Source organism: Panthera onca, chromosome B4 (assembly GCF_046562875.1).
Source record: "Panthera onca isolate mPanOnc1 chromosome B4, mPanOnc1 haplotype 2, whole genome shotgun sequence".
Taxonomy (NCBI): domain Eukaryota; kingdom Metazoa; phylum Chordata; class Mammalia; order Carnivora; family Felidae; genus Panthera; species Panthera onca.
Genome location: NC_138345.1, coordinates 120,220,903 through 120,242,702, shown reverse-complemented (window position 1 = coordinate 120,242,702; position 21,800 = coordinate 120,220,903). Strand labels below are relative to the sequence as shown.

Here is a 21,800-nt window from a genome sequence, read left to right as displayed (position 1 = left end):
ATCTCTTCACTTTGAATCTGCTGGTGTCCTTAGGTGTAAGATGAGTCTCTTGATGGCAGCATATAGATGTATCTTGTTCTTTTTGTGCATTCTGTCACCCTGTGACTTTTGATGGAAGTGTTTAGTGCATTTACATTCAAAGTAATTATTTACAGATGTGTATTCATTGTCATTTTATTTTTTTGTGGTCATTTGTGATGATTTTCTCCTATCTTTTTTTGTTTCTCTTTCATGGTTTCCTGATTTTCTTTAGTGATATGTTTGCATTTCTTTATTTTTTCTTTGCATATTTATTATTGGTTTATGATATGGTTACCATTAGTTTTGTATATAACCTCTTTTGCAGATAGCAATCTATATTAATTTGGTCATTTAGATTTGATCCCATTCTTACTCCTCTCCTCCCCATCCTTTACATATATGTTTTTATATTTTACAGTCTTTTATTTTGTGAGTTCCTTGACTAATTTTTTACAAAAACACTCATTTTTGCTTTTTTTGTGTTTTCTACCTTCATACTGTCACTTTTGGTTTTTCCTCTCCATTCAGTGTGTCTCCTTTAATATTTCTTGCCGGGCTGGTTTAGTGGTCATGAGCTCCTTTAGTTAAGAGTATTCTCAGCAGATTTTTTCCAATTCAGCACTTTCAATCTATCATACCACTGACATCTTGCTTGGAAAGCCTCTGCTGAAAAATCTCCTGGTAGCCTTATAGGTGTTCCCTTGTAAGTTACTGTTTCCTTGTGTCTTGCTGCTTTAAAATTTTTTTCTTTATCACTATATTTTGTCAGTTTAATTAAAATATGTCTTGATGTGGATCTCTTTTGTTGATTTTGAGAGTTCTCTTTGCCTGCTGGATCTGGATATCTGTTTCCTTTCCTAGATTAGAGAAATTTTTAGCTTTTATTTCTTCAAATAAATTTTCTGCCCCATTCTCTCTCTCTTCTACAATATTATGTTTGATCGAGTCACTGAGTTTCCTAAGTCTGTTCTCATTTTGCATAATTCTTTTTTCTCTCTTTTGTTATGTTTGATTACTTTCCATTAATCTGTCTTCTAGGCCACTAATTTTTTTCTCCTGCTTCTTCCATCCTGCTGCTTATTCCATCAAGTGTATTTCTCATTTTGTTTATTGAGCCCTTTATCTCTGCTATGTCATTCCATATCTCTTTGTTAAGGGTCTCACGAATGTCCTCCTCTTTTCTCAAGTCCAGTGAATATCCTTGTAATCATTACTTTAAATTCTCAATCTGGCTTGTTACTTGTATCTGTTTCTCTTAGATCTCTGGTCGTGTCCCGTCCTGTTCTCTCATTGTGTCTAAGTCTCTGTGCCTGTTTCTCTGTGTTAGGAAAGTCAGCTACATCTCCTGTTAATGAGGGTAATGGTCTTATGAAGCAGAGGTCATGGAGTGCCCTGTTTTGTGTCCCCTGTTCCCCAGGTTCTGGTGCTTCTGGGAGTGTCTCCACTATGTGCTGCATGTGCTTTGCTGTTGTTTCCTAGCCACTTTATCCATCAGGCCAGTTGTCTGCAGGGGCTCTGTTTGCCTCTCACTGGCGGTGTTTGGTCCCTGGCCTGAATATGGCACATTTTAACTAAGTGTGTTCTGGTCTGCTTGTGAAATGAAGCCTGTCGCCATTGCAGCTGGCACCGAGGCTCTGCAAAACTCCCACGTAGGGAGACACAGTGTGAGCAGGGGTTTGGGTTGGTCTTTTAGGGGAGAGGGTCTGCTGTGCTGGGGCTGAGGCAAGTTCCACTGGAGTGCATGGAGTGTGGCTTGGTGTAAGTGAGTTAGGTAGTGAATGTCTGCACTAAACTGATTCCCACCAGTTACCCCGTGCTTATTCTGAGGGATGGGGAAGGGAAATGGTGCTGGCTTATTCCTTTCTTCCCAGAGGGGTTTCTCTGTGAACACTATCTCTCTGGTACACAATACAAGATGAGCAAATACCTTCCCCAGCGTGTGCTCCAGGTGCTCTTCAGATTACTGTTTCCATGCTATATGTTTGCGGGTTGTTTGCCTGACTTCTTCACAAGAGGTGCTCCAGTACCTTCTGAGCTCTCCAAGAGCTAAGCACGCTGACCTTTAAAATTCCAGGCTTTAAGCCCTGCTGGTTGGCAAAAGCCATGAAATTGCTTTTTGCTTTCCAAGTCAACTACTGTGGGGATTCATTTTCCCCATGCACTCCTCTGTGTGTGAGTTTGTCTCTAGCCCTTCTTAGCAACTGTGGCTCCCTCCCCAACATAGCAGCCACCATCCAATCCATTTCTCTCCCAAACCCTGTCACTGCACTACGTAGCTTCCTTGTTGTGGCCTCTTCTCTACCTTTAGTTGTGGGATTTGTTCTGCCAGTCTTCAGGTCAATTTCTGGGATATTTAGGATGATTTGATGGTAATCTAGTTATATTCATGGGATGAGGTGAGCATAGTCGTACTCCACTGGCATTTTTCTTTTCTCTTTAACTTTTTAAGGAAAAAAAGAGACCAAAATATTTGTTATTTTTCCCCAGTAGTATTTCACCAAGAAGATACAATTGCCATAGAAAATATTTATGCATTTTTATATAGAGTTTTATGTAGATTATTAGGAAGTACAATTGTTAGCAATTGGCAGTACTCTATTGATTTAAATGTTAAAATCAGAATTTGGAGGACATATTTTATGCTATTTTATTTTGTTAATTGTGACAAAAGTTAGTAATATGTTTTGAATTTTAAAAATCAGTATATTATTAGTATATTTTAATATTAAAAACTCAAGAAAGGAAATAAAGTAAAAGGATAACAATGATTTCAGCCATGTTGTAGGATTCCAGGAACTTTTTAAAAAAACTTTTCTGTGTTTTCTAAATTTCATTAATAGACTTTTTACATGTGATCTTAGCCAAAAGGCAGAGCAGTGATACATTAATAGACTTTTTAATAATTAAATATTGATAGGTTTTTTCCTCCCAAATAATAAAAAACAAAATATATAAGTTTATGGCCAAATTAAGTAATTTGACCTTATGCCCATCTCTGCATTTTGGTGATGTATGGATTTTTTTTTTTTTAATTAACAAAAATAAGAAAAACAAGTTTAAGGAATTTTCCAGGACTTTAAGGAAGTGATAAAATTTTTCTGTTCACAAATTTACCCTTCTTCTGTTTGTTATTTCTGTATGTGTGCTTGATGAATTTAAAGGTTATACTATTTGATTTTTGTTTGAAGTCTTTGTCATATATTCTATATTCCTGATTTGTAAGTTACTTACACATATGTAAAGTTATTTTAACTACAGAAATAATTCATATTTTGGAAGGTGAAACTTAGTCATAGATTTTATTTTATTTTTTAAGTTTATTTATTTTGAGAGAGTGTGTGTGCACATGAGCAGGGGAGAAGCAGAGAGAAGGGCAGAGAGAGAGGGATGAGTGGAGAGAGAGAATCTCAAGATGCAGATCATGACCTGAGCCGAAATCAAGAATCAGATCCTTAATTGACTGAGCTACCCAGGTACCACCCAAAGATAGCGTTTCTGGGTGGGCACAATATTTTCTGAACCCTTTTATTTACATACTACTTTTCTCAGTTTTTGCTACAGAGAAACCTAATAATCCTAATTTTTTATTTTCCTTCCAAAAATTTTTATATAGGTATAGATATATCTATATCTTTATGACTTGATGTCCATCTTGAGAAATTTCATTGGTTTTTTAAGTGTTTTAATAATCCTCATCATTTTAAGGATAGGTTTTATTTGTCACTTTACAACAAATCTTTGATGAAAGGACTTTTTTCTGGTAGTATTTTCTGTAATATTTTCTTTCTAATGGAGGTATGTTTGATACTTGAGCATTCAGTGAAGGTTGACCAGCAGTACTGTTTGTAATTGAAATTTTGAGTCATGTTCTACCAATGGTTGATTTCTGATAGAAACCTCTAGATAACTTCCTTTTGACACTCTTTGCGTGTATTCTAAATGTTTTGCTCAAATTTTCTAGGAAGATTAAAATCTTTTATAGCTGAAGAGTGCTCCCTTGAGAAAAAAACCCTTGGGAAATAAATAAATCTCATTAGAAGCATTGCTACAATAAAATAAATGAAAATTGTGCATTTTTCAGTGAAATACCTGTCATTCATTTTACAGGAGATAGTTGTAATCATTGGATGTATTTTAGTGATGCAACCAAAACAAAAAATGGATGGGCCAACGAATTGTTACATGAATTTGAGTGCAACGTTGAAATGCTTAAGCAGGCTGTAAAGGATCATAATGTAGGTTCACCTCCTAAATCCCCAACACATGCCTCTCCCCAGCACACACAAACAGGTATTTTACCTATAACAACATTATGGCATTCCCCTGATTGTGTGTGTGTGTGTGTGTGTGTGTGTGTGTGTGATCATGATAGGATATTTTCTGTAAATTTTCTGTAAAATTTAATTAATGTCTAAAAATTCTGCACCTTCTTCAGACCATAGGCTTATGGACCAAAAGCACTTTTTAAATTGACATGACCAATAAGAGTAATACCCCGTTAGAATGTTTGAGATTGTTAAATGGCTGATAGGTCTCTCTTTTTAACAAGAATTTCTGGTAAAAGTTATTGTATAAGAAAATCTTAAATGTGGTGTATGACTCATGTTTAAGGAATAATCACACAAAAGAATAATCATTATAATAACAAATTCCGGCATCAGTTTATATATAAAGTATTTTCACATATATTATTTTGTTTGACAAATTAGAGTTCATGTGTATTTCTAGTAGCTGTCTTAACAAAAAAGTGATTGTTAAAAATCATTTGCCATAAATTGAAAGTTTTTTTCTTATTTCCCACAGAGAAAGACTCGGCTCTGAAAGGGACTTCCAGATCACCTTCAGTATTATCTCAGCAGTCCAAAGCTAAGTTAATGTCTAGTTCTGTTGTGGTTAGACTTGCAGATTTCAATATATACCAGGTATGATTCATTTTTAATTAAATCTTATGATAAAACATCTTCTGCAAGCAACTCATATTTTGTTTTAAATGTTTATTTATTTATTTTGAGAGAGAGTGGGGCAGGGGCAGAGAGAGAGGGAGAGAGAGAATCCCAAGTAGGCTCCATGCTGTCAGCACAGAGACTGAGGTGAGGCTTAATCCCACAACTGTGAGAGCCAAACTCTTAAATGACTAAGCCACCCAGATACCCCTGCAAGCAACTATTATAAACTACTGCCACTCTTTTATTTAAAACATCTTGGCCAGTTTTGTGACATGGCTAAATTAGACAGGATAGAAGATATCCATTCATTAATTTTTGTTTATATGGTTATACAGAATTAACCAAACTGTGAGGTCAAGAGCATAGTTCTCCAGTCTGCTAAATCTGCACAAGACTTCTCACAGCAACTGTTTGGGAGTCTCCCCTAAGCCACCTTCAGATTCAAGAATTCATTGGAATAAATAATAGAATTCACTGAAATAAGTTATGCTAAGAAGCACATTTATACTAAGAATTACATATATTACAGGGAAGGATATAAATTGGATTCAGCCATAGGAAGAGAACCTGGATTGGGCTAAGAGGGTTCCAAATGTGGAACTTCCTTGTCCTCAGGGCACAAAGAACAATATACATGAAGTATACATAACAATATACATGAAGTATTACCCTCATAGATGAACTCAGTTGTTGTTAGATACCAGGTGACCCAAAGCCTCCAGTCTCTGAAGTCTACTAAGACTATCAAGTATGGCCAACCTCACTCTTAGTCATCACTGTAAGCATAAACTGTCAGTTGTCCCAGGGATCTACCATGAATAGGGAATTCTAAGAATTTAGAATTACTTCCCAGAAGCAGGAACAAAGGCCAGACCTCTCTTAGGAGATCAAATTCCTTATTACACAATGCTCTTAGTGGAAGAAAGTAAAATATTTTTTTGCCTTATTGAACTGAGTATTGGCTATCTTGTGAACATAATTTCATGGCTAAGAATTCTGTCCATTATATTGTTCAGGCTGTAATCATACAATATGGTATAATATTACAGTCCTTGAGACCAACATAATAGACTATAACATTCTTTAAAAATAAACAATTTCAGATAACATGTTATCATTTATTAATTGTTCTGGTTTATTTTGATGAGTCTGTGGCTTTGAGACTTAGTTTTATCTGAAAATTTTTTATTTTACTCAGTGGTTTTCAACTGGGGTTGATTTTATACCCTAGGGGACATTTGGCAATGTCTGATGACATCTTTGGTTGTCACAACTGGAGGAGGTTGTTGCTGACAAGTAGTGGGTAGAGACCAGTGATGCTGCTAAACATTGTGACAATGCACTGCACATTGTTAGCAGTGCCAAAACCAAGAATCATCTGGCCCCAAATGTCAGTAATGCCAATTTTGAGAAGCCTTGATTACGCATTATTTTCTTATTGTACAATGGCTTCTTGTTTTACATTCCATATATAATGCATCTTATTTGAAGCTAGAAGATGTAAATAAATTCATATAGAAAGAGCAGAGGTGAATCACCCATAATCCCAAGTAGTTGAGGGTGAAATAAAGTAAAGAAATGCCACATACACAGGGCACCTTGATGGCTCAGTCAGTTGAGTGTCGGACTTCAGCTCAGGTCATGATCTCACAGTTTGTGAGTTTGAGCCCTGTGTTGGGCTCTGTGCTATCCGTTCAGAGCCTGGAGCCTGCTTCAGATTTTGTGTCTGCCCGCCCCCCCTCCGCTCCCCCCGCCCACTCACATTCTGTCTCTTTTCTCTCTCAAAAGTAAATAAATATTAAAAAAAAAAAAAATCCCACATATACAAATACACCAGAACAAAACAAATAAAAATAACTGAAAGAAAATAGTATGTTTATATCAATTTGAATAACCTTTTAACTATTGAAGGAAAAAGGAAGTAAGCTATTGTCTATTAAAATAAGTTGATACTTTGAGGTGAAAAGGATTTGTTTCCACATATGCAAAGAAAAACTTCTTAATTAGATAATGCAAGGAACTGACTTAAATTTATAAAGTCTATACAAGGTTTCAAAGATTTTATTAGCAGTTTATACAAGAGAAATATTCTACTTCATATGAGAAATATACATGTTTGTTGAATGAATGAAAAAAGTTAACCTTGAGATACATACCTGAATATATACTAAACAAGTACAAATAAATGAAATTGATAAAACTATTGGTTGAACTTTGGGGGAAATTAGTATATACATTTTTTATGTAAATTCACCATTTTCAGGGGAGAGTGAAAAAGTGTAACAAGAACCTTAAAACTCGTAGTCTTTTTAGAAGACAGTAAGTGAGGGGTGCCTGGGTGTCTCAGTTGGTTGGGTGTCCGACTTCAGGTCAGGTTATGATCTTTCCATCCATGAGTTCAAGCCCCGCATCAGGCTCTGTGCTGATAGCTCAGAACCTGAAGTCCCCTTTCTCTCTGCCTCTCCCCCACTCATGCTCTGTCTCTCTCATAAATAAATAAACAAACAAACATTAGAAAAAACCAAGTGATCAAACTATTTGACAGAAGAATTTGTAGTTATTTTTAGGTTAATCTTTAATGTAAAATATGCATAACATGAAATTTACCATTTCAGCCATTTTTTAAAATTGAGGTATAATTGACATGTAACATTATTAGTTTCAAGCATACAATGTAATGACTTGATAACATTTTAGCTATTTTTGATTGTGCATTCATTCTCATTGTTTATTCACACAGTTGTACAACCATCACCATTATCTATTTCTGTAATTTTTTTATTATCCCAGACTAAAACTCTGTATATAGCTAACTTTTTCATGATAATAAATTATGGTAACAAATTACTGTAAAATACCTACCAGGGAAGCAGTCTATTCTTGAGGACTTGGATCTGTGTCCTGACTCTCCCATTTACTTACTTCTGTAATAGAAATACTCTGATATTTTAAGGCTTACAATAATAAGTTTGCAAGGACCTTACTAAAGAGTTGATTTTGTAACTGATAATACTTCAAAGGGGCTATAGGTTTTCTGAATAGTTGATTGGTGTTATTAAAAATAATTTAATTGAAGTTAAATATGTAATAAAGTTTGCATTGCAAATTAACCATTAATTAATTATTTGAAGTACTTTTAGGAGTTTGAAGTGATGCCCATGTGGCATAAATTGTTGGGAAAGAGCTTTATTCAGTGTTACTTCAATATACTTAATTATTTTTTCAGGTCTCTACAGCAGAACAGTGTCGTTCTTCCCCCAAAAGTATGATTTCTTGCAATAAGAAATCTCTGTATCTTCCACAAGAAATGTCAGCTGTTTATATAGAATTTACAGAATATTACTATCCAGACGGAAAGGATTTTCCAAGTAAGAGAGTTTCCTGTTTTGCTATTATTTGTCCATTACTTGGAAAGTTGTTTTTTGTTTTTTGGTTTTTTTTGCTGTTTTCAACTTTTATAAATGTGAAAAAAAGAAACAAAAGCCCATTGTTCTTTACACTTGTTCTCATTGTTTTTAGCATATAACTCTATATAGCATTTCTTACATGTTCTTACTGTTTGTTCATATTTTTTTTTCTCTCACTAGCTTGTAGCATCCTTAATGTTGGGAATCATGTAGTAGTCATGCTTCATTTTATCCCTGAGGCTTGACTCATTTCTTTACTAGTAGCTGTTTGTTAAATGAAAGAATTTACGAAAGTTAGTTTTTTTGTAGAATAAGGTCATTTTTTTCCATTAGTCAAAACCTATTTATATTTCAGCTATATAAAACTCTATATTTCTTTGAAAAATTAATAATGCATTTATTCTTTTAGCTATAGAGAATTTTTTTGGCTGTTTTATGCACAAATGTATATTTTGGACAACTTTTGGCACTTGTCTTTACTTTGAACATTGAATTACATGAATTTTGATTTGTAAGCTATTTTGGGGTCCTAAAGTGAAAATGATTATGCATTTGTGTTCTTTGAATGCTAAATTTCTATGCGTTTATCTGAGTTCATCTCATAGTTTTTCAAAATAAAATTGGCCTTTGTTTATATGGTATCTTTTCTTTAACTGTTTAATTATTTAATCCTTGTTTGTGCCAAAGTTTTGGGATCTAATTCTCACCATCTTCATGCTTTTCAGCAGTCTTTTGTGTATTTCTTGTTTATCCTTTCTACCTTCCTGACCAAAACAGTGAGAAAATTAAAAAAGGTTAAGACATTTGCTTAGCACCTTAGTAAAATGGCACAGCTGAGATGTGGGTCTTCTAAATCAGAATTCATGTGTCTTCCCCCCAGGCTGCAGCTATATTACACTGCCTTCCCATAATATTCACAACCATTTGTCTGTAACTGGAGAATCCCATTGTTTCCAGTCCTCCTTGCTCCTTACAAATAAGTGTTTTCCTTAAGTAATGCATCACTGAGTTACTAATTCTCCAGAATGAAGACTAGTTTCCAAGATTTCTGATTTCTAATCTAGGTTTATTTATTTCTATCATTTTTATTAACACGTGCCATAGGAATTGTAATCTTATTCTATAATATATATTTTTTCTGATAAAAACATTAAATTCCTTACAGCAATTTAAAGCCTAGCCCCCTAGATACTTAGGAATGGAATTGCTAGGTTATGTTTAACTGTGTTTAATTTAACTTTTCACTATGAAAATTTTCAAACATATACAAAGGTACAGGGATCCATTTTCAGTCCTTACATTTCATCTCTTTGTTAAGCAACCCAACTTTATAAAAATATAACTTTTAAAATAATTGTAAATGTAATATATGTTATGTTATTTAAAAAAAGAATATACCAAAAATAAAAAACTGGCCACGAGTCTACAGTTTAGAGACAACTTCTGCTAAAACATAAATGTATGAATTTGTTAGGGCTGCCATAACAAAGCACCACCAACTGGGTGATTTAAACAAAAGACATTCATTTCTTCATAATTTTGGAGGTTGGAAGTTCTAGATCAAGTGTCAGCAGGGTTGTTTCTTCAGAGAATTCTTTTTTTTGTTTTTATTTACTTTTGAGACAGAGTGAGACAGAGCATGAGCAGGGGAGGGGCAGAGAGAGGGGGAGACACAGAATCTGAAGCGGGCTCCAGGCTCTGAGCCGTCAGCACAGAGCCCGACGTGGGGCTCGAACTCACGGAGTGTGAGATCATGACCTGAGCTGAAGTCGGACGCTCAACCGACTGAGCCACCCAGGCGCCCCTCTTCAGAGAATTCTTATTGGCTTGTGGATGGCTGTTTTTTCACGTGGTCTTTGCTCTGTGTGTGTTTCCTAATGATGCTGATCATACTATATATACTAGGGCCCACTCATATGAACTCATTTTTACTATAATTGCCTCTTTAAAAGCTCTGTCTTCAAATACAGTCATATTCTGAGGTACCCTGGGTTAGCATACCAATTTTGAGGGGACAGTTGAGACCATAACAGTAAGTATAGTATTGCTCGTCCTGTTTTTAATGTATGTGTTTCTTTTGCATATTTGATTTACATCCTGTACCCTTCTTTTAAGTTCTTTTTTTTTTTTTTTTTTCAAGTTTGAGAGAGAGCAAGTGTGAGTGAGAGAGAGTAAGTGGGGGAGGGGCAGAGAGAGAAGCAGAGAATCTAAAGCAGCCTCTGTGTGGTCAGCGGGAGCTGACACAGAGCTCTATCCCATAAATCAGTAGATCATGACCTGAGCCAAGATCAAGAGTTTGGACACTTAACCAACTGAGCCACCTACACGCCCCTACATCGTTTCCCTTTGATGATATGAGCATATTCCAGGTTTCTACAGGTTTATTTAAGTGTCTTTAATAACCATGTAATAATCTATTTCATAAGTAGACCCCTGTTGGAAACTACTTGTAGTACTTGTACTACTATGTGTAGATTTTTCTACCGCTTAGTGTACCAGTTTCTTCCTCTGTCCCAGATCTCCACAGCCCGGATTCTTCTTTCCTTCTGTGTTATAGCTTTGGGGACTACATTTGCTCTCTAGTCCTCTCCGTAGCTGTCATCATCACTCATTTTATACTTGAGAGGCCTTCTTTTTCCTTCCTTCCAGAGTATGATGTGATCTCTTCAACACCCCACTTCCTTTCAATTTCCAAATATAAGCACTGCCACATCCCAATTGGATGTCTCTGTTAGACTTGAGTTACATTTTTCTACCTTTGTGTCTGTGTTGAGTAAAAATCTATAGACATTTTATTATTTTTGTGCTTAACACCATACACAAAATATTGTTGGCATTCAGTGAATCTTTCCTGGAAGAATATGAATGAATGAGTGCAAAAAAAATCCTATTTAGGACATAGTTATAATGCTGTCTTTTTAATGATATCCTATACCTTGGATTTATTTTCCTTAAATTATTGTTGTCTAAAAAATCTAGATATACATGCTATTTGCTTTACTAGAAGTGAGTAGGTTTGAATGTTTGGGATAGATTTTTTATCAAGATGCTCTGAAAACAATAATGGTTTTTATAGTATAAACAAAAGGATTTAAGAAAGAGGTGTATACTCTAATTGTGAATATTAGTTTAATATAAATTAGCACTAAAACACTTATCCAACCCCCAGGCATTCTAATATTTGTGGAGAGCTATGAAAAAGGAGTATATTCCTTTTATTATCTAGTAGATAGTTGAATTTTTACTTTGCACCAAGCGCTATTCTAGGGTTAGGATTAAGTGGAGAATAAAACTGCATGGCCCCTCCTCCCAAAGGAGACCTGCCTATTCACCACTTTCATAAGAAATTAGTCATTAGACTCGGTTCTCTTATTTTAGAGGATTCAGATTATCATTCAAGTAGGAAAAGTCCTTACAGATACTAGGAAGAGAGATCTAAACGTTGTTTCCTATTTATAGATAGTTTTAGAATAAACAATATATTTTTCAGTTAGTGAAGCATAGAAAAATGTTTTTTGTCTGTCTAAATGTATTCATTATCATCCACATATGTCACTTTAATTTTGTAAATAAAATTTCAAAACTTATTATCTTAATTTAAAAAGAATAAAAGTTAAAAATGTTTTTTCTCAGGGAAGATTTAGACTATCTGCTCATTAAAAATCTTTAAAATTTTTTTTCTCCACAGTTCCATCTCCCAACCTTTATAGCCAACTGAATGCACTACAGTTTACCGTGGATGAAAGAAGTATTCTATGGTTAAATCAATTTCTTTTGGATTTAAAACAGAGTCTTAATCAATTTATGGCTGTATACAAGTTGAATGACAATTCAAAATCTGATGAGCATGTTGATATTCGAATTGATGGCTTAATGCTAAAGGTACCATATACACAAGTGACTGTGATAACAAAACCATTTTTAGAGAAGAAAAGTTAACATCGTAATTTCCAGGATTTAAGATGGGTGTTCAAATATAAATCAACTTTATTGTAATCTTAATTTTGATTTTGAAATTTTAATTTTAATTTTGATTTTCAGTTTAAAAAGCCTTAAGAGACTGTTTTTCCCCCTTCTTTCTCTATCTTCCATTTAACCTGTTTCATTTTGTCACTGCTCATCCATTTGGAGGTAAGCAGAAATAACATTTAAATCAGTATTTTTTCCCCTACTTCCTACCGGAGTTGATAAAATTTTTCTTTTAAAGTGGAAATTAATACAGTGAAACTTATAAATTAGATCTGGGTTTTATTTGTTCACAGTTATTCTGTTATTGATATCCAAAGATAATAGAAATTTGCTTTGTATTACAACCAAGTAGTTGATAATCTGAATCCCAAGGATATTTAAACTTTAAAGGTGCGAGGTTTTTTGTTTTGTTTTTTATGCACACTTTATCTATCTATTTATTTATTTATTTATTTTTATGAAATTTATTGTCAAATTGGTTTCCATACAACACCCAGTGCTCATCCCAAAAAATGCCCTCTTCAATACCCATCACCCACCCTCCCCTCCCTCCCACTCCCCATCAACCCTCAGTTTGTTCTCAGTTTTTAAGAGTCTCTTATGCTTTGGCTCTCTCCCACTCTAACCTCTCGTTTTGTTTTTTAAAAAAACAACAGCTACTATAGTGTAGTAAATAGAGTAAGACTTGGATGAAAAATTTCAGTTTCTGGATCTATTGGTGATACTCTAAATTTCTATACCTTTAATTTCTTCTGTGTAAAATGGGGTTATTCATAAATGTTAAAATTTCATTGCAGAAATGTTTTAAAGATTTTCTTAAAAATCTTACTATGTTCAATTATAAAAAGATGAATTTTATAAAATCACGATTATACTTTAAGACAGTTGTATAATCTCTATATTTTCTCAATATGCACAGTTTTAAAACCAGTATTTTAAGGACTAAAAAAAACATATTTTAAGGACTGAGAGTAATTATTTCTGAAAAATTAGTAAATAGTTTGACCTATATGCTTAAGTTGATTTTCTTAATAGTTTTATCTGAGAAAAGTGATTCTAATGGCATCTATCCAGTCATTCCATCCAGTCATCCCCCACATCTCTTGGATTTAAAATATCTTTGTTTCAGATTCTGTGTCTCCCTCCCCCATTCATGCTCTGTCTCTCTCTGTCTCAAAAATAAACGTTAAAAAAAAAAATTTTAAATATCTTAACAAAAAGTTCTTTTTTCCAAACTTAACACTTAATTCTCAAGGCATAGTAAGCTTTTAGTAATATTGCTTTAGTTTTAATTTTGTTTAAAGTTGTTCTTTTCTTAGTGGTTAGTTAAGTCCTTTTTACTTGGTTTAATAAAAAGATTTGTGGGGAGAGAGTTTGTATATTATGTTTGGATAAGAAAGTAGTGTTTTGGTGGGATATACCAAAAAGAATTCCTGAGCTAAGTTATATTCTTGATTATTTTATCTTCAAGATGTATGGATTTGTAAGTTAGACTAGATTAATGTTTTTTCTCTTATAGTTTGTCATTCCTTCTGAAATGAAATCTGAATGTCATCAAGATCAACCACGTGCAGTTTCTATTCAGAGTTCTGAAATGATTGCCACAAATACAAGGCACTGTCCAAACTGTCGACATTCTGATCTAGAAGCTTTGTTTCAAGACTTTAAAGATTGTGATTTTTTCAGTAAAGCATATACCAGCTTTCCCAAATCTGGTGACAATTTTAATCTGTTGCATCCAATCTTCCAGAGACATGCTCATGAACAAGATACTAAAATGCATGAAGTTTATAAAGGAAATATTATTCCCAAGTTGAATAAACACACTCTCAAAACTTCTGCTGCCACAGATGTTTGGGCTGTGTACTTTTCTCAATTTTGGATAGATTATGAAGGGATGAAAAGTGGAAAAGGGCGGCCAATAAATTTTATAGACTCTTTCCCTCTTTCCATCTGGATTTGCCAACCAACAAGGTATGCCCTGTCACAAAAAGAGCTGCAGACTTGTAATCAGGTATCTCTAAATACATCACAAAGTGAATCTAGTGATCTGACTGGACGATTGAAGCGGAAGAAGCTCTTGAAAGAGTATTATAGTACAGAATCTGAGCCCTTGACAAATGGTAGTCCAAAATCTTCAGATACATTTTTAAGATTTTCCTCTTCATCATCAGATGCAGATGTTCATGTCCTGGTTCACATTCATAAACATGTCAGTATGCAGATCAATCACTACCAGTATCTGCTCTTGCTTTTCCTCCACGAGTCACTCATTTTGCTTTTGGAGAACTTAAGAAAAGATGTAGAAGCTGTGACTGGCGCTCCTCCTAGTCAGACATCCATTTGCATTGGAATTTTACTTAAAAGTGCAGAAGTGGCTCTTTTGCTACATCCAGTGGATCAAGGAAATACTCTTAAGTCTCCTGTCACTGAAAGTGTGAGCCCAGTGGTTCCTGATTATTTGCCTACAGAAAATGGAGAATGTTTGTCTTCAAAAAGGAGGCAAGTTAGTAGTGGTATAAATCAAATCAGAAGTGTAACTGTTAATCACATGTCAGACAGCAGATCTATGAGTGTTGACCTTAGCCATGTCCCTTCGAAGGATCCTTTGCTTTTTAAATCAGCTAGTGATACAAATCTGCAAAAAGGTATTTCTTTTCTTGATTATTTATCAGATAAAAATTTAGGGAAAATAAGTGAAGATGAAAGTAGTGGAATTGTGTGCAAAAGTGGATCAGGAGAAATTGGATCAGAAACAAGTGACAAAAAGGATTCTTTGTATACAAATTCAAATAGTGTCTTAAACTACAGAGAAGATTCAAGTTTGCTGTCCTTTGATAATGATGGTAATCAAAACATACTTTCAAATAATTTAACTACTAGAGGACATGAAACCATAGAGTCAGTCTTTAAAGCTGAAGATTTGCTTCCAGAAACAGTTTCACTCTCTGAGAACCTAGAAATCAATCAAGAAGAAGCACCCACGGTTAGAACACTTAAATCACAGTCATCTTTCAGGTAACAACATACTATTGGAATTTGGGGGTTTTTGGTTTTCTGGGCGTATGTATGTGGTGGGGGGCATATTTTGTTTTTGGACAGAAAACCTCCTGACAAAATATGACATCAGAGTTAACACATAGAAGAATAGGTTTTATGTGATGTGTTTCTAATAATTTTGTCAACAGTGGAAAGCCTAAGGAACGGATTCCACCCAACCTGGCTCCACTCTGTGTTTCTTATAAGAACATGAAAAGAAGCCCCTCACAGACCTCATTGGACACCATTTCACTTGACAGTATGATATTGGAAGAACAGTTGTTAGAAAGTGATGGAAGTGATACTCATATATTTTTGGAAAAAGGTAAAGCAATACAAGTTTAATAATTCATATTAAATAATCAAATCTTAGGAGCGTTCAAGGGTTAACTGTATAATAACTTAAACTGTGTTTTGTATGACTTGGGCTTTTCTAATCCACTGTTTCTAATAATCCACTTTTATGGTATTTTTAAAAGATACTGATCTATGATGGGCACAAAATTTTTTTAAGATTGTCTTTTTCCACAGAGTTTGAGAAATAATGAAATACAGCACACTGAAAAATTAAGGCAGGTAGGTAAGAACAGAGGGTGATCACATTGATTGTAGTGACATTAACTTCAGGTAGGAGATAATTAGAAGTGGTACTGAAAGGGGAAATGAAGTGGTTGGACTGGGGTTATTCAAAGTAGGACGGCAGAGAGGGAGGCATAACTGGCTGACCAGGAACCTGCTACGCCAGCACCACACCAGCAATGTGAAGGCTGTGCTCAGTGTTTTTGAGTTCTTTTCATACTACATTTAGGGCTTTAGTATCTCTAACATTTTATTGTGGACGTTATTTCTTATTATTTGCTAAACTAACTACAATTTAATTTTTCTTTGCTTATAGTCTTTTAAACAAGCCTTTGCTTGAGAAAGATTTGAAGGATAGCCCTTTTTGGTTAGATAAATTTAACATTGTTGGATCGTTTGTATAAGACTGATTTTAATTTGTTAGTTAACTTTTTTATTATTTCAGGTATTAAAAAGAACTCAACTACGAATTACCAGAGCCTAACGGAGAGTGCAAATGCCAGTGCAAATCTACAGAATTTTGGTGAAACCTCTCCAGATGCCATCAGTACAAATTCAGAGGGTGCTCAAGAAAATCAAGACCTGGTAATCATTTCACAGAGATTCTATGAAGAGAAATGCCACCACTTTTATTTCAGATAAATATGTACAGATTTTATGACATAATTATGTAAAGTAAATTGCCATAGTAGTGAGTGACTCACTTTGCTCGTTCTACTCTTGACACTTCTCCCTTCCCTCTTACTGAATTGTTTTTCTCTGAATTTCATTTTTCTAAATCTGTTTTTTTTCGTACTGTGGAGGGGAGGTTTTACCTTTTGACCTTTATGTAGTTGCATTTAAATACACTTTGAAAACAAGTTTGATGGTTGATGGTAGTCAGTCCTTCTGAGGAACTTTCTACAAAAGAAATATGTTTCTGGTTTGTTACAAGTCCTTTCCACCCAGTGAAATATTCTTACAGATGACTTAGAAAATATGGTCAGCTTTCAGTGAAAATAATTTCACACAGAAATGTTATCTGTGTGACCTAAAAAAATTCATCTCTTGACTGAATAGGAAGAAAGGAAGCTGAAGTTTGTTACTGTAATGTAATAACCAGGTTTTGTTGATCACAAGTATATTATTGGTTTTATTAGGTCGCTATTGTATTTTTAGAGATTTTAGTAGTTTCCTGTGTCATTTCTTAAATTTTGTTTTGAATTACTTGGTATGCTAATATTATTTATGCAATCATTATTAGATGTCAGTTGTGGTGTTTAAAATTACTGGTGTTAATGGGGAAATTGACATCCGAGGGGAAGATATGGAAATCTGTCTTCAAGTGGACCAAGTGACACCAGATCAGTTAGGCAATATCAGTCTTCGACATTACCTCTGTAATCGTCCAATAGGTAAGACTTTAATATGATTTAAATTTGTTGTGTTTTTTACATATAACTCCTCAGCAGTTCTGTCTTTGGTATAAATGAATTCAAGGAAAATTACATTTATTTATAATAATGTGAGAGATTTGTTTTCTTAGCTTACCTTATTTTCATAAAGTATTTTGATTGTTGAGATGTAATGTGTTGAGGATGTATTCTCTAATTTCTTTTTGTTTCTTTTGTTAAGTGCCATCGTTTTTAGTCTTCTCATTCTTTGAGATAATAGGTTTAAGAAAACAGAGGTCTTTTCTGTATGAAAAGAATAATAAAGTAATCCTAGAATGTCAAACTTAGCTCTATGCTAGAATAAATGTCAATTTTTACATTCCATTATCTTGCTTGTAAGCAAACATTTCCTGAGTCTGACATGATACCTGGTGTTTGGCAAAATTGTATGTCATGTTCTTACGGTCCTTCATTCTAACATCAACACATTCATCTGAACGTAGGGGGATAGGAACAACAAAACATGCAGTGTATAAAGAGGAAACCACATAAAACTATCCCTTTTTCAAAGTTTATATGGAGTTACCACTCATGGTTTTCAGTCATTTGAAGAAATTAACTTATTAGAATAGTTCTATTAAGCATTTAAAATCACATTGTTCAGGGGCGCCTGGGTGGCTCAGTCGGTTAAGCATCCGACTTCGGCTCAGGTCATGATCTCGCGGTCTGTGAGTTCGAGCCCCGCGTCGGGCTCTGTGCTGACAGCTCAGAGCCTGGAGCCTGCTTCGGATTCTGTGTGTGTCTCTCTCTCTCTGGCCCTCCCCCGTTCATGCTCTGTCTCTCTCTGTCTCAAAAATAAATAAAAAACCGTTAAAAAAAATTTAAATAAAATAAAATGACATTGTTCAAATTTTTAATTCTTTTAAAAAGCCACTGAGCTGTAAATATTTTTCTTTGCTATATATATAGAATGCTGTATCTGATACATAACATGTTGAAATACATAGTCCTGCATGGTATCAAATAAGTATACTATCACCTCACATCCTGGGAATTGCAGGTAAATGTGCCATTTGTCTTTAAATCAGCATCATAGAAAAAAAATTGTCTCCAGGCGTTTTTCTATGTATAGGCCTTGCAGTTTACAATGTATCTGTTAAGAAATTTCAAGAATTTCTTGTTGGCAAGTATCAATCCCAAAAGCATGCAAAATAGTGGAAGCTAAATATACAATTGGAAAGGTTTCATAGTGGGCAAAAAACCAAAATTTCAAAACATAGACCCTGTTCTATTCCCAAATCCAAAACAGTTTTCAAATTGTACACTCTTAAAATTATTTCCAGTTGCTCAATTGTTTTTACTTATTTTTATGTGTCAGTTAGTACCATGTCCTATTAATTTGTTTCATGTTGTTCCTTACTGAAATCATTTTGAAATGTCCTGTATGTATGGATCATATAGTCAGTGCTAGTATCTTATTTTTCTCAACTGCCTCAGTTGTTTAAAGATAAAAAACAAGAAGGAAGCAGGGCGTCTGGGTGGCTTAGTTGGTTGAGCTTCTGACTTCAGCTCAGGTCATGATCTCACGGTTTGTGAGTTCGAGCCCCATGTCGGGCTCTGTGCTGACAGCTTGGAGCCTGCAGCCTGCTTCGGATTCTGTGTCTCCCTCTCTCTCTGACCCTCCCCTGTTCATGCTCTCTCTCTGTCTCAAAAACATATAAACATTAAAAAAATTTTTTTTCTAAAAAACAAGAAGGAAGAAAGCAAAGGAAAAGGAAGGAGCAAGGGGAAATGAAATAAAAGGAAAAGGAGAAAAAACTAGTTTAGCTTGAACATTTAAAACATTAATAAACCATGCGAAAAAAGATTGACCTACAGTTTGTATCTGCTGTCACTTAGAAATTGCAAAGTTGTTTTTGATTTTGTTTTTGTTTTTCTATAATGTGTGGATTTTGGAGTCCTTTAGTAGGAAGACCTTAATATAATAATTTCATGGCATAAGAGGTAGAAGAGAGGAGTGAGTTTTGACTAGTGAAGATTTTGTTTTGTTTTATCTCTGCTCCAAATAAATATTCTTTTTGTTTGAAATTATTTCTGGCTCTCAGCTCCTTAGACTGAGTAGGTAATCTCTCTCTCATTCTGTGTGTGTGTGTGTGTGTGTGTGTGTGTGTGTGTGTGTGTGTGTGTGTAGATACGTGGATAAACAGATGAAAGGCAAAACAAAGTCACATTTACAAAGTTGTTTCTAATTGTCCTTATTATTAAATAGACGAGTTAATAAACTCTTATTTTTCTTGATATAGGAAAGAACACTAACCATTATCAATTTGTGGCTTTTGCCTTTTATTTAATAAGAAAATCTTCTTAATTATTTAAAGAATGCTTTAGAATTTTATTTGAACTCTTCCTGTATATTACTTATTTATTTTGAATGTTGATTTGTAGTACTAACATTGATTAAACATTATCCTGTACCTGAAATAAAGTTACAAAAACAACTCTCCACTTTGAATTGTGTATGGAGATCTATCCTTGATGTATAAATATGGGTATGTTTATTTTCTTACATCCCCTCCCCCTCACAAATATGTATAAATTTGGCCTTTATAAGACTAAAGGATTCACATCCATGCTGAGGGAAAATAAACACTCCATCATGAATTTAATTAGTAGGTCTTTCTACAAGGACCCATGAGACTGGTGACTTCGATATTTCAATAGTCTGACTTTTCCAGAACAGTTAGTTTTTTTTTTTTTTTTTTAATTCATCGGTTCTGTAAATTGTGAAACTGATCACATTTTTCTCTTTGCTGCTAGGAAGTTCATTTTTGGTTCACCTGTGACACAGAAAAAGTAAATAATGTGTTTGGAGTCATTAATCTTACTGCCCATCCTTACCTTTTTTCTTCTGTCCTTTTCCATTGCTTACTTATTTTTCATATGATTATACCATGAACATTTTGCCTCTTTTTGGAGCTAGGTAATGTAATATAAACAAAATAGTTACTGTGAGGGTAGGTTCACTTAAGTGGTCATACTGAAAACTTTTGTTTTTTAAAATCAGATTTTCTGTGAGTCTTTATTGAAATGATAAAATTTGTTTTTGAATTTAGTATTTATCTCAGCCAACTCAAAATCTTTTTTGGAAAAAGGCCAAGGCATAAATACATGTGTACTATATTTATATATATGTATAAATCAGTATAAACATAAATGTAATATATATCTCCCTTGCTTTAATTTCAGTTTTAAAATTGTTTTCTAATAGAGACATTTTATTGAGGTCTTGTCTACTTACTTTTCTAATTATATAAGGACCCAATTTTAATGAGGAAGGTACAGAACTTCAGGTTTTTGTTACTTCTTAAGAAATGGCTTAAGTGTCGCTTTAAGTGTCATGACTGTTTATCACATTTGTCTGTTACATTATAAATCAATAGATAGGTACACACTCAGACATTCTAAGTATCTTAGGTATGCATCATATCAGATTTATATCATGGTATATGTTTTCATGGCACCAAAACATTAGAAAATATAGATAGGTCAACAGAAGTGCCATGGAAGGTCTATAAAAATTGAAGGGCTGTGTATGGTATATTGTATATGTACTGTAAATATCATGTAAATGAAAGATAAATATTAAAACTTTAAGATATTATTGCTTTAACATTATACAAAGTGACAATAATGTCTGATGACAAATAATTGAGAGTTTTTGAATAGTGCTACAACTTATGATTTTTATGTGTTCTTTTTCCATAGGTTCGGATCATAAATCTGTAATTCATTCCAAATCCTCTCCTGAGATTACTCTGAGATTTGAGAGTGGGCCTGGTGCTGTAATACACTCTTTGCTTGCAGAAAAAAATGGATTTTTGCAATGCCATATAGAAAACTTTAGCACAGAGTTTTTTACATCTTCGCTTACTAATATTCAACATTTTTTGGAAGATGAAACTGTTGCAACCGTGATGCCAATGAAGATACAAGTTTCTAACACAAAAATAAATTTAAAAGTATGTTAATAACTATTTATATATTTTCGTGTTGTGAATGTTCACTTTGCCGACTGGGACTTTAATTCATGCTTAAGAATGTGTCTTCTCTATAATATGTGCTTATTAGCATTTATTGATATGCGTTTTTGGTCTTTGTGGGGGAATAATGAAAAGAGTCATAGAAATTAGAAATCATTTACTTTAATAACAACATGCTGATACCGCTTCTCTTTTTTACAGGACGACAGTCCTCGTAGTAGTACAATATCCCTTGAGCCAGCTCCTGTAACTGTTCATATTGACCATCTTGTGGTAGAGAGAAATGATGATGGTTCTTTTCATATCAGAGGTATATATGAAAAACATTGTAATTGAGCACCTACTGAGATTGAAAGTTATTGATATGCTGATTTGTTTACTTGTACTTCCTGTTTATAGATATATAATATGTGGTAGTAGATGATT

General features: G+C 34.1%; 1 protein-coding gene across 2 annotated transcripts in view; it reads left to right on the top strand.

Moving 5' to 3' along the window:
• The window catches only part of BLTP3B (bridge-like lipid transfer protein family member 3B), a 112,577-nt gene that overhangs the window by 67,817 nt on the left and 22,960 nt on the right, over window positions 1-21,800 (top strand). For both annotated transcript variants that reach the window (XM_078449565.2, XM_078449566.2), the window contains 10 exons: window positions 4,129-4,311; window positions 4,825-4,943; window positions 8,194-8,335; window positions 12,063-12,256; window positions 13,863-15,361; window positions 15,532-15,707; window positions 16,407-16,546; window positions 17,205-17,355; window positions 21,100-21,353; window positions 21,576-21,684. In XM_078449565.2, coding sequence (XP_078305691.2) covers window positions 4,129-4,311; window positions 4,825-4,943; window positions 8,194-8,335; window positions 12,063-12,256; window positions 13,863-15,361; window positions 15,532-15,707; window positions 16,407-16,546; window positions 17,205-17,355; window positions 21,100-21,353; window positions 21,576-21,684 — 2,967 coding nt within the window. The remainder of the gene's footprint in view (window positions 1-4,128; window positions 4,312-4,824; window positions 4,944-8,193; window positions 8,336-12,062; window positions 12,257-13,862; window positions 15,362-15,531; window positions 15,708-16,406; window positions 16,547-17,204; window positions 17,356-21,099; window positions 21,354-21,575; window positions 21,685-21,800) is intronic.